The sequence below is a fragment of the Thamnophis sirtalis genome, unplaced genomic scaffold (assembly GCF_051295495.1).
Source record: "Thamnophis sirtalis isolate CommonGarterSnake01/CBP01778 unplaced genomic scaffold, rThaSir2_p1.2 scaffold_3, whole genome shotgun sequence".
Lineage (NCBI taxonomy): Eukaryota > Metazoa > Chordata > Lepidosauria > Squamata > Natricidae > Thamnophis > Thamnophis sirtalis.
Window position 1 is genome coordinate 52319963 of NW_028261383.1, and position 12363 is coordinate 52332325.

Sequence of the window (12363 nt, forward strand, 5' to 3'; positions counted from 1 at the left end):
ATACGCAGTAGATGGTGAGAACAACTCTCTTCTTACAGTCACTCCTGCACAGAATACTTCCCTCACCCAAATACCATGCCCCCCTCCCCGTTTCAATGGCAGCCGAAAAGCAAGCAGCAAAACAAAGGCTGACAGATCCAGTGGCATGTCTCACTTGCAAATTGATACTTGAACTATGGTATGGTTTTGGTCCAATTTCAGCTTTAAGTATGTGGACAAGAATTCAAGAACCACTCATGTGATTGCAGGTTATGTCCAAAACCACCACCTGTTGCAAAGATCTGCAAATAATTTTTCTTTATGACTGAGTATGGTATAATCAGAGGAAATAAAAATTTTCCCTGACAAGAAAAAAGGGTTGTATTGTATACTTTATGGAGTTTATTGTATATGACTCCACATAATGTTGGGTAAGCAATAAAGTTGGAAGCCACTTTTAAAGCCTTAGCCATGTCATCCAGTTGTGAATCAGGACATTGGAGTTGGAGGGCAGAAGGGCAAATCAGAAGATGGCAGTCCAGAGGATGGCAATCCAGGGAGAAGCGGGATTTGAAAGGTGTAGGTAGTAGGTTACAAATAAAGGAAATACAGTACATTCTCTTATCCCAGAGACACAAAATAACTTTAGAGTCAGGTAGTGTGATGGCATCAGATGCTGGTTTGCAGGAGGGACAAGGCTTGTTCCAGGGGTGGGTTCCTGCCAGTTCTAACCTCTTCTACAGAAGAAGTTCCACAAATCTACTGTGCTGTTTAGAACCAGTTCCAGCTCCCTCCCCCTGCCCGTCCTCACCACACTTGCCCCACCTGCTGCTCACTGTTTGGCTGGCTCACCAATTGCCCTGCCCACCTCTAAGAGTCCTATCTAAACCTTAAAATCTTAAAGCTGTCAAGTTTGAACACCCCTGGGGTTTTTTTCTAAAGGGTTAGGGGTGCAAGGGTCTTGTAACTTGACAGCTTTAAGTCTTGCGTGCTTCAAATGCCAGAGTTTCTGAGCCAACATTTTGGTTGCTAAGCAAGAGCATTGTTAAATGAGTTCCACCACATTTTACAAGTTGGTGGCCACGCCCACCCAGTCACATGGCTGGCAAGCCACTCCCACTCAGTCACATGGCTGGCAAGCCACTCCCACCCGGTCACATGACTGGCAAGCCACTCACACAAAGCAGGCCACACCTACAGAAGAGGTTCTAAAAAAATTGAAACCCACTACTGGCTTGTTCTCAAGAAGCTAAAAAATAATTCAGCCTTGAGTCATGCAATATGCTGCAAGAGGCCCTGAATGGATCCTCCCTAAAACTTTATAAGATTTATCTGATAGCTATGCAGAATGTACTTTAGACTGGCAAGATTCATTTCCATAAGCAGACACAATAAAGGCACTTCTAGTAGCTCATCTTGTCCTTCTTTGTTCCCTGCTCTGGATGTCTAGTACTGGAGTAACTTCGCAAAAGTAAAAAAAAAAAGAAAACATTAAAAAAAACAATTTTCAGTTATCTGATAAAAAATCAATTCATTCCTTTGATTCTATCCTAATCCAGAGTCTTCACCTAGTGTAAGTTATTTTACCTTACAGAAAAATAATTAAAGCACAAAGGGAAAGGAGTTTAGTGGTAGCAAAATAAAAAAATAATGATAAAGGAAAAGACTCCCACAAAGAAAGGTATAGCATGGTGAGCACTTTGGACTGGTGTTAGACAAAACCAGCTAAATCACTGAAGTGGTTGTAACATGAGGAGTAATGAACAATCCTAAGGAAGTCCCATCACTAGTCTTGTTATATTTGGAATCTGTATAATTTCCAGCACTTCTTAAAGAATTGCCCATAAAGAGCACATGGTATACACGCACCAGCGTGCCTACCGTCCCTGTCCTTCTGTCCCCATTTATTTGTACCCATTTCCTGTGTTCTTATTCATGTCTATTCTTATTCCTGTTATATTGTACATGAGTGACAAACTAAATAAATAAATAAAATAAATAAATTTTCCAGGCTTGAGTATACCAAGTCACTATGACTCATAAGGCAGGAGTCACTAAGCCAAATTTTCCATTTTGTTAGGAATGCACTTCATCAGTCAAAGCTTTAAAAGGGTCTTCCTTGCTACTAAGTTATTTTTAAATGTTGGGACAATTAAATTCAGCATATTGAATTTTATTTGATTATTGTGTTGTTGGACTTTTTTTTAAAGTGCTTTAAAATAAAATGTGAAGAGATGTCAAAAAGAATTATCCAGCACCTAAAATGCACCATGTGAAATTCATTGGAAAGTGTTCCCTTTATGGAAAATTAGCAGCGTAATTGGGACATAGAGAAGGACTTTTATGTAGTACAGACCATTTTGAAAACAAGATTATTTGTGTCACGCATGATTTGAGAAAGATACAAGAAGCACGCTTGAAAAAAGATCGGAAAGCTAAATGAGGTGACAAAGCAGATGTGCTCAGGAAGAATGTGCTTGAAATAAGGGAGGTGAGAGACAATGTGCAAAGTTGATAGGTAAAGCAAATAACTCAGGTAACTTGAAACAGTAAAGCAAGAGAAAATGAAGGTAAGAAAATAATCAAATATATAAAATAAAAGAAGGTTGCGAGAGTGAAACAAACAAACCAAAAAATAAACCTACACTTCCACGAAGAAAAAGAAAGATGGAACACTGGAAACCTAATGCTAGAATTGTTTGATAGAAGGGAAGGGTTTTTTATCATCCTTTCTCATCCTTTAAAACCAGTTTTGCAGTAATAGTTAGAATGGTCTTTTCTTTCTTCCTTGTGGCAATGGGAAAAATGCTGGTTTCTACACACGCAATGAAGAGTTTTATCCCAGAAAAGGAAAGTGAGATAGTTACAGCCAAACTTTTAATGCATTTTCTCTTCCGTATCTTCAGATGACATTTCTCAAAGTAGCCTTCTCAACTCCTGTTAAACAAATTCGCTATTCCATAGGCAAGTGTCATTCGTATTTTAATATTTCTTAAGTTATTCCATCTGCAGTCTAGCCATTTCTCAATGTTCTCATAGATGTTCACATAGATATCCTAGTATTCTGACTTCAAATTCATTTTTGGCGATGATACTATTTCTTTCTTTCTTTCTTTCTTTCTTTCTTTCTTTCTTTCTTTCATTCATTCATTCATTCATTCATTCATTCATTCATTCATTCATTCATTTTCTGTTGCAGCTCCGACCCTGTGGAATGATCTCCCCGTTGAGATTCGTACCCTCACCACCATCCAGACCTTCCGCACAGCCCTTAAGACCTGGCTCTCCCAGCAGGCCTGGGGATAAGTTTCTTAAATTACCCGCCCGAGTGTTGCTTGACTGTTGAATGCAAGTTGGTGTTTTATAATTCATCTTGTTTACTCACTGTTTGTTTTGTATTATTGCACCCCCCTCCCGTGATTGTAAGCCGCCCTGAGTCCCCTCAGGGAGAAGGGCGGCCTATAAATCGTAATAAATGTCTAAAAATGTCTAAAAAATTCATTTATTATTTGCATTGATTACATTTTTCAATATTCACCCACTTACAAAACTTTATTATTTTCACAAAAAAACTCTGTTTCTTTTAATACTATTCCTTGCTCTCTTGAAGTCTTTATCCTTTTCTTTAACCCCTATATCAATTGCAATTATCTTGATACATATTACATATAACTGTTCTCTCAGGTTATGCAACACTTTTATTTGCATCTCTCCCTCCCCCCTCCCATTCACAGACTTTTTCACTTCATCATTTCACCTATTATTTTTCCTATTTCCTACTAGTGTAATTCTACAAATGTCTTTAGCACTCTGGAACATAATTCTTTTCATTGTTCCAAGGAGTTTCCATATCTTGTTACATTTCCATTCTCTTCATGGCACTGGGTGATTTATCTGTGCTATAATACATTTTCATTCTGGATTCATAGTTTTCTTCCTGCAGTCATTCTATTTTTATTATAGTTGTCCTTCTTTCATCCCTATTTTTCATAAAATCCACTCTACACACTACATTGTCCACTCTTTCAATCTTTCATCATAAAGAGTCAAATCAACAATGCTTTTATATTTATATTTTTTGATTTGATATTTTCTGTAAAAAATTACTAGTCTGCCCAAATTGTATTTTGACATACTTTAGAAATGACAGTAAAGAAAGCTCTTATGTCTCATCATATTTGTTTGCATCATGATGTTTTAATTGCTGAACAATTTTTTTTAATGGCACTTGAGAAGGATAAAAGCACATCAAATAATGCTAAAGGCATTCTGTTTTGTAATTAAGAAAATGAATAGAGCTCAAATGTAGCTCAAATAGAGAGTTGACATCACAACAGCATGACGTGCGATCTTGGTGCTCCGAGATAGCAGTTGATATTTATGCCGCTGGATGGTACATTTGGACCTAAACCATCCTGTAGAGATGGGGATTGAGAAGGGCACCTCCTGCTGATCTCAGGGAGACTGCAAAGTCACTAAAAGATCCAGGAATAATCTTTTTTTCTGGTGACAGAAACACAGCTAATGAAGCTGCTGAAGTTGGGACAGCTCCAGAATGGGAAGAAAGTGGAAAGAGAAAGTGTGTCTAATTGGTGAGGAAATTTTATTATTAGAAAAAGAGACTACCCCCCCCTAAAAAAAAATAAGTTAAATTAAAATTGAAGACAGAACACTGTTAGTGGCAAAATTAATGTATATTAAACTGAGTGTGTTATCCTGTTTCTAATTTTTTTTTCATGGATGGAACTTTTGCAAAGGCTCCCTATTTTTTAAACTGAATGGATTAATTCATTCTTCTTCTTTTTTCACTTTTGCTTACACATTTAGATTCAGTTTTCCTTCTTTTATATATATATACAGTGTGTGTGTATGTGTATACATACACACATACACACATACACACACACACACACACACACACACACAGAGTATATATATATATATATATATATATATATATATATATATATATATATATATATATATATATATATATATATATATATATATATATATATATATATATATATATATATATATATATATATATATATATATATAGTAGCTGTACCCAGCCACGCATTGCTGTGGCCCAGTTTGGGCGTAGTGGGGCAGCGGGTGGGTGCTGCCGTTGGTCAAGCCTCGGGGCTGCTGGGCTGGGCAATGCTGGTTGGGGGAGATGGCGGCAGGGCTGATGGTCTTCTGGAAGTTGTTGAGCATCTCCTTGGAGGAGCTGTGCTCGGGGTCCCCCAAGTCAGTGGCCTGGGAGAGTGCAACATCCAGAATCTCAGAGGAGGAGAAGTCCTCGGTGTGCCACCTCACGGGGCACCCAGGGGCCACCCCCGCACCATTGCACCTCAGGCTGACACCGCCACCACCGCCCCATCAGAGCCACCTTGGCGAGGCCATAGCTGGGTGCGCGTGGCTGGCCAGGCTGAGGAGATGCTCCGGGTCTGCCTCCTCTGGAGCTCCACTGCCCTGGCCAGGGGTAGGCCAGCTTAAGGGCGGGTGGAGGCAGCTGAGGGATGGCGCAGGTGGCGCCCTGCCACAGACAGCAAAGGCCCAGTGGGAGAGGACGGGAAAGAGGGAATGGGGAGGCCAAAGAGCTTCGGCTGCCCTTGGCGGAAATGGGTGAAGCTCGTCAGAGGAGGAGTGGAAAGGGGAAAGGGGGCGGCCGCAGCCCAGCCACTCATATAAAGGAGCCATCAGGATGAAGCTGGAGAGAGGCCAAACTGTTCCGAATATACTATACTAACTAAATGAATGCTATGGTAAATGACCCAGCTCAATTCCAACACAATGTCAGATGAAATAATAAAATCAAAATGAAAATAAACCTAAATAACAATGCAATCAGAACATTAAAATGGAATCATGAAATATTTAGTATAGCCTGTGTTGCTTTTACGTCTACCAGATGGCGCTGGTTTTCAAAAAAGCATGTTTTTATAAAAAGTTATGGTTTTATCTGTCACAGGTGTGACATCTATGTAATATACATATATAGAAACATTCGCGTATTCGAATGCAACGTTGTGTCAAAGTTTCAAAGCAATCGGTGAAGAACTTTCAGAGATTAGCGATTTTGAACAAACAACCATTACATTTTTATTTATATAGATATTGCTTGATTCGACTGAATGGATTCTTTTTGATCTCCATTTAAGGATTTTTTCTTTCTTAAGCTTAAGCTTGGAATATAAAAAAGATAATAAGAATGATTATAAAGAGGGTTGTAACAACAGGAGGAAAAGCAGTTACACTGCCACTTAGAGGCTGGAGGTTGGATACATTGTTTTTTCTTCTTTTTCTTTGATCACTTGAGATTCAAGGTTCTTTCAGCTTGTTTATTGAGAGTGATAGTAGGAAGAGCACAAGTTGTTTATACAGGTGCCTTTTGGGAGTTCTGTCACTAGCTATTGGAAGGAAGATGACATTTTGACTTGAAAGATAATAAATTAACCTGTTTGAAGTTTATTAAAATAGCCTTGAATCCTATAGTGGCAGTGTCTGCAAAACTGAAAGAATGGCTCAGCAGGAAAAAGAAACTGTAACATTGCAAATGATTATGTTTGAAATTCAAAATCTATTAGTTGTTACAGACTCCTTGGTTTTCTAGCTGGCTTTTGTCTTTGGGGGTTCTTAAGATGTTGGCTAATTTTGGTCATGTTGAAGGCTGTCTTGATATTGTGTTTGTGGAGAATTTTGATGCTTTTATCTGTGGATAAAAGATAGAAGGAGCACCCATGGGATCACCCTCTCACCCGTAATCACAAACTTATACAGGGAACATTTTGAAACTAACACTATATATATATATATATTTATTTATCAGCACAAATACAACTATATATATATTCGTTTGGCCCAAAGGTGCTTTTTCAAGAGGTAACTGGACGTTTTGCTTTTTCTTTGAAGACGTATCACTTCTCAGTCAAGAAGCTTCTTCAGCTCTGTCAAATGTCTGATTATTTGAATCTTCCTTTTTTGACCTGTGTATAATTTTTAGGAAGTTTACTTCCAGGATAATGCAAATTTGTGGCTTCTGAACTTTCTGAGTTAGTACTTAGAACTATTTCTAAGTTAGCATTTGCTTACTATTTGAATCTGTTTGTAACTACTTGCATAGGCAACAGCCTTGATTATTGGAATACTTACTGTTACAAAAGAGACTGATTTCTGATAGTTGCCTTTAAACATATATTATTGATATCTTGTGTTTCCTGTCATGGATTTCACCAAGAGGCTAAACCAATTTTGTTGTATACAATGACAATAAAGGCTATTATTATTATTTTATGCTTCATTTATTAAATATGAAACTCAGTCAACTGAATATTCAAAAATGCATCACAAATACCATTGACTGGTGCTAATGGTTGATATGGGTTTCTGCCATCATCCTAGGTATCAACCAATTAAATTCTTAAAATATAAGATGTTCCTAATAGCACAGTTTTTTTGCAGTTCCTCTGGTGTTATTGCAGGAAGCGGCAATTTATTGATGCATCTTATAAAATTCTTGGACATGGTATCAAGTGCCCCAATGACAATGGGTATCATTGTTACATGTTTCATCCATAATCATGTAGTTTTGATAGCCAGGTCGTGTATTTTGTCATTTTTTCCAGTTCTTTTTCTTTGACTCGAATCTCCTGGTACCATGATGTCAATAAATCGTATGATGATGATGATGATGATGATGATGATGATGATGATGATGATGATGATGATGAAGAAGAAGAAGAAGAAATTGTATCACAGCGGCCAGTTGTTTCACCAGATTTGGCATTGGTTACTAGTCAGGCCCCACCCAGGGGCCTAGGACGTCGTAACGTATTTTCGTAATATGCGTGCAGATCCAAGCAGTGCGGCTTTTTGCATTTGACTGATGGTGATTTTGTCAATTTTTAACTGTTTTAAATGTAATTCCAGTGCTTTTGGAATAACACCCAGTGTGCCAATTACCACTGGAATTACCACTGCTGGTTTGTGCCATAGCCGTTGAATTTCGATTTTTAAGTCCTGGTATTTTGCGATTTTTTCATGTTCCTTCTCAGCGACCCTGCTATCACCTGGTATTGCGATGTCTATGATTGTGACCTTATTTTTCTCAACCAGTGTGATATCTGGTGTATCATGCGCCAGTATTTTGTCCATTTGTATACGGAAATCCCACAAGATCTTGACCATCTGATTTTCGGTGACTTTTTCAGGCTGATGTTCCCACCAGTTTGTTGCTGTTGTAATATTATAATTTTTGCACAAATTCCAATGGATCATTTGTGCTACTGAATTGTGCCGCAATTTATAATCAGTCTGCGTGATTTTTTTACAGCAGCTGAGTATGTGATCAACAGTTTCATCAGCTTCTTTCCAAAGTCTGCATTTGGCATCATCAGAGGATTTTTCGATTTTGGCCTTAATGGCATTTGTGCAGATAGCTTGTTCTTGCGCAGCCAGGATTAGTGACTCTGTTTCTTTCTTTAATGTACCTGTTGTTAACCATAACCAAGTTTGTTCACTGTCCACTTTATCTTTTATCTTTTCCAGAAATTGGCCATGCAGTGCTTTGTTCTGCCAACTCTCCATTCTTGATTTTATCACATCTTCTCTGTATTCTTGTTTCGTCTGTTGCGCCTTCAGTAGATTTTTGTTCTTTACTTCGATTAATAGATGTTCTTGACTTTCTTTTAAATAATCAGCCAGTGCATGTTTTTCTTCTTCAACTGTTTGCTCCACTTGTAATAATCTTCTGCCACCTAATTTTCGGGGTAGGTATAGTCTCAGTATCACCACGTGGATGTAAACTATAGTGCATTGTCATTAGTTTCCTGGTTTTTCAGTCCAAAACGACCAAATCAGCTTGTGTCCAGGTAACTATACCAGCTGTGTAACTTATAACTGGTATTGCCCAGGTATTTATGGCCTTGATTGTATTTCCACCATTCAATTTAGATTTCAAAATTTTCCTAACTCTGTTGGTGTACTCTCGCCTGACAATAGTTTTTACTTCTCCATGCTTGATGTTATCCAACTGCAGAATGCCTAAGTATTTGTAGGCTTCATTTTCATTGCATTTAATTAGTTGGCCATTGGGCATTTTAATTCCCTCACATGCAGTGATTTTGCCCCTTTTTATGGATAGAGTGGCACATTTTTCCATGCCAGACTGAATTGAAATATCGGTGCTGAATACTCGGACTGTGTTTGTCAATGATTGGATTTCTATTTCTGACTTTCCATAGAGTTTCAAATCATCCATATATACTAAATGCGAATTTTTTTCAGTTTCTTTGGCTGTTTGGTAGCCTAATTTCATTTTTTTTTTAAGATTACTGATAGTGGGATCATTGCGATGATGAAGAGAAGAGGTGAAAGTGAATCACCCTGGAAAATTCCTCGCTTGATATTAACCATTCCGTAGATCTCATTCCCTACTGCCAACTCAGTTCTCCATTGTTTCATCGCCTTTTCAGTAAAGGATGTAATATTTTTGCTAATGCCAGTTGTTTCTAAGCATTTTATGATCCAACTATGTGGCAGTGAGTCAAATGCCTTTTTGTAATCAATCCAGACCATATTCAAGTTCGTTTTTCTGTTCTTACAATTTTCTAATATCATTTTATCAATTAGGAGCTGATCTTTTATGCCCCTGCTCCTTCTTTTGTTGCCTTTTTGCTCTACTGGCAAGATATTGTTTGTTTCCAAATAATCCATCATGTTATCTGCAATAATGCCTGTGAGTAATTTGAAGGTTGTTGGCAAGCATGTTATTGGTCTGTAGTTTTCAGGTGTTGTTCCTTTAGTTGCATCTTTCTGAATCAAGTATGTTTTTCCAGTTGTCAGCCATTCATCAATTTGGCCCTTTTGTAAAATTTCATTCAGTTGCCTGGCCAATATTGCATGTAAACTGGTCAGATATTTGAGCCAGAAACCATGTAATTGGTCCTTTCCAGGTGATGTCCAATTCTTTACCTTTTTTACTCGATTTTTGACCATCTCAGTTGTTATTTCTAATACTTGCATTTGTTTGTTGCCAATGCTTTTCTCAAAGTCATGTATCCACTTTGCTTCCTTATTGTAGTCCTTTGCATTTTCCCACAATTCTTTCCAGAATTCAACTGTGGCCTGCTTTTCTGGTTTTTCACTTTTGGTGTCACCATTCACATTAAGACTTTGATAAAAACGCCGTTGGTCTGATCGAAATTGCTGATTTTGTTTATATTGGATGATTCGTGCCTCATATCTTTCAATTTTTCTAGCTGTTGCTGTTATCTGCTGTTTTACAATCTCTACAGCTTCATTGATGTTTCTTGTATCCAAACTATATCTTCTGATTAGCTGATCTATGATTTTGTTGTTTTTAAGCCGTTGCTCATGCATGTTCTTTAAGTTACTAGCATCTGCCATTAATTTTTTGACTTTTTGTTCTAATCGGATTTTACACTTTGGCTTTGATGCTTTTTCTGTTGTGTGACTAGGTACTTTGATTTTAATGTCTAGTTCATTAGTGACGATTACAGCTGCGCTGTACATTAACTGGTTCATTTCCAAGATGGATCCCGATTCAATTGTTGAAAACACTGCATTAACCATTTTCATGATAGGGGCCAAAATTTTCTTAGGCACAGTTTTTAGTGATGGTAAACGTTGCCTTTCCTCATTAAGCAGAAAATGCTCCATGATCTTATCCTTCAATTCTTTTTTGTTTTTGAGTTAGTTCATCAGTTGGTTCAGTGATAACGGGTTCTAGTGCTTCTTCTGGGAGTTCTACTATAATGTCTTTAGTTGTGTCTTGAATATCAGTTATTTCCGCTTGTGATATTGTTTTTTTGGTTTTGCAATTTGCCTGAATTTCCTCAAGTTCAACTTCACTAAACACTTTATTCCATATAATAAATCGCCTTTGATCTGCTAGTCATTGTTCACTAACATTTGAATCTGGATATTGTTGTTTCCATAATTCATACATTCGCTTTAAATAACCTCTTTTTTCTGGCTCTGAGTTGTAGTAACAGGCCATTATGGCACGGTTTTCATCTGCACTATATTTTTGTCATTTTGTTGGCTGGTCCACTTGTAGCTCACTTGTTGACGGATGTCCAGGGACCCCAACATCTGCCGTGGCCCTTATTAACCCGCACGACGACCGATGCGGTATACAATTTTAATTTGTTTCTTTCACCATATTGTATGGGTTGGTGGTTTTTTTTAATGGGGCCAGTTGCCAACCTGACCCCAACTCTCCTCCTTTCTCATCTGGGCTTGGGACCGGCAACGGCAGAGTTGTTGTTGTTGTTGTTGTTGTTGTTGTTGTTGTTATTGTTATTATTAATATTATTATTATTATCTAGACATCCCAAAAACATTCACAATCATGATTGAAACAGCAGGAATGAATACCATTGTCCACATATGTTTGTGACATATCTCAATTAATAAAATTATTCTTACTCCTCTACTAAACAAATAAATATAAGATATAGTAGAATATATACTGGAGTCTGTACATGGCCAAAAGATTTGATTGTGGAACCAATACATTTCAAGATTTTCATTAATTGCTTGGCTGAATAGCTGGAGGGAATCCCGATTGCATTTGCATATAACATAAAGGTTTCTGAGATGCCTAACACTCTGATCTTGATAGTTTAAAGAAAGGGACTGAAAATAGAAGAATGACATTTAAGAGAGAAAAATTCAAAGTTCTTTCCTTAGGAACAAATAAATCAAATATAGATTGGGGAATACATGGCTTGGCAATCATGCACATGAAAAGGATTTTGGAACGGCCGCTAATCACAAGATGAATATAAATTAGCAGTGTGACCTGACTGCTAAAAAGACAGATGCATCAATAAGAAATATAATTTCCAAATCAAAGAAAATAATGCTGCCACTATATTTTCAATGGATCAGATACCACTTGTGTGTTGCTTTGACTACCATATCTTAAGAAAAAATCCATTTACTCCAAATAGTTTTGGGTTTTTTTCTTGATGATGCTTCATTAATTTGCTTCTTATCTGATATTTTGTTTTGTGTCTATAGATCTCAGTTTGGTTCAGAAATGACTCAAGATTGATTTTATGCTTCATGATTTCATCTATAAATGTTACTTTTTAAATATGATCTTCACTTCTATTTTCAGAATTAGATCTAGCCCTTTTTCCTTTCATGATTTGACTACGTTCTCCTCATTTATCGTCCTAGAGCAGGGGGGGTCAAACTTAAGGCCCACAGGCCAGATTCAGTCCATGGGTGCTTAGATCTGGCTCATGAGGCCACCTTGGAAACAGCGAAGGACTGCCCCATGGTGCATCCGGCAGCAAAAAAAGAGTTCACCATGGTCCGCAGAAGTTCCATTTTCACTAGCAGAGG

General features: G+C 37.6%; 2 protein-coding genes across 2 annotated transcripts in view; one reads left to right on the top strand and one right to left on the bottom strand.

Moving 5' to 3' along the window:
- The window catches only part of CNTN6 (contactin 6), a 195104-nt gene that overhangs the window by 21779 nt on the left and 160962 nt on the right, over positions 1 to 12363 (top strand). The window lies entirely within an intron of this gene.
- LOC148047970 (uncharacterized) lies at positions 7801 to 8806 on the bottom strand. Its single transcript, XM_087708895.1, is given in 2 exon segments — positions 7801 to 8767; positions 8769 to 8806. Coding segments are annotated over 2 exon segments (1005 nt in total).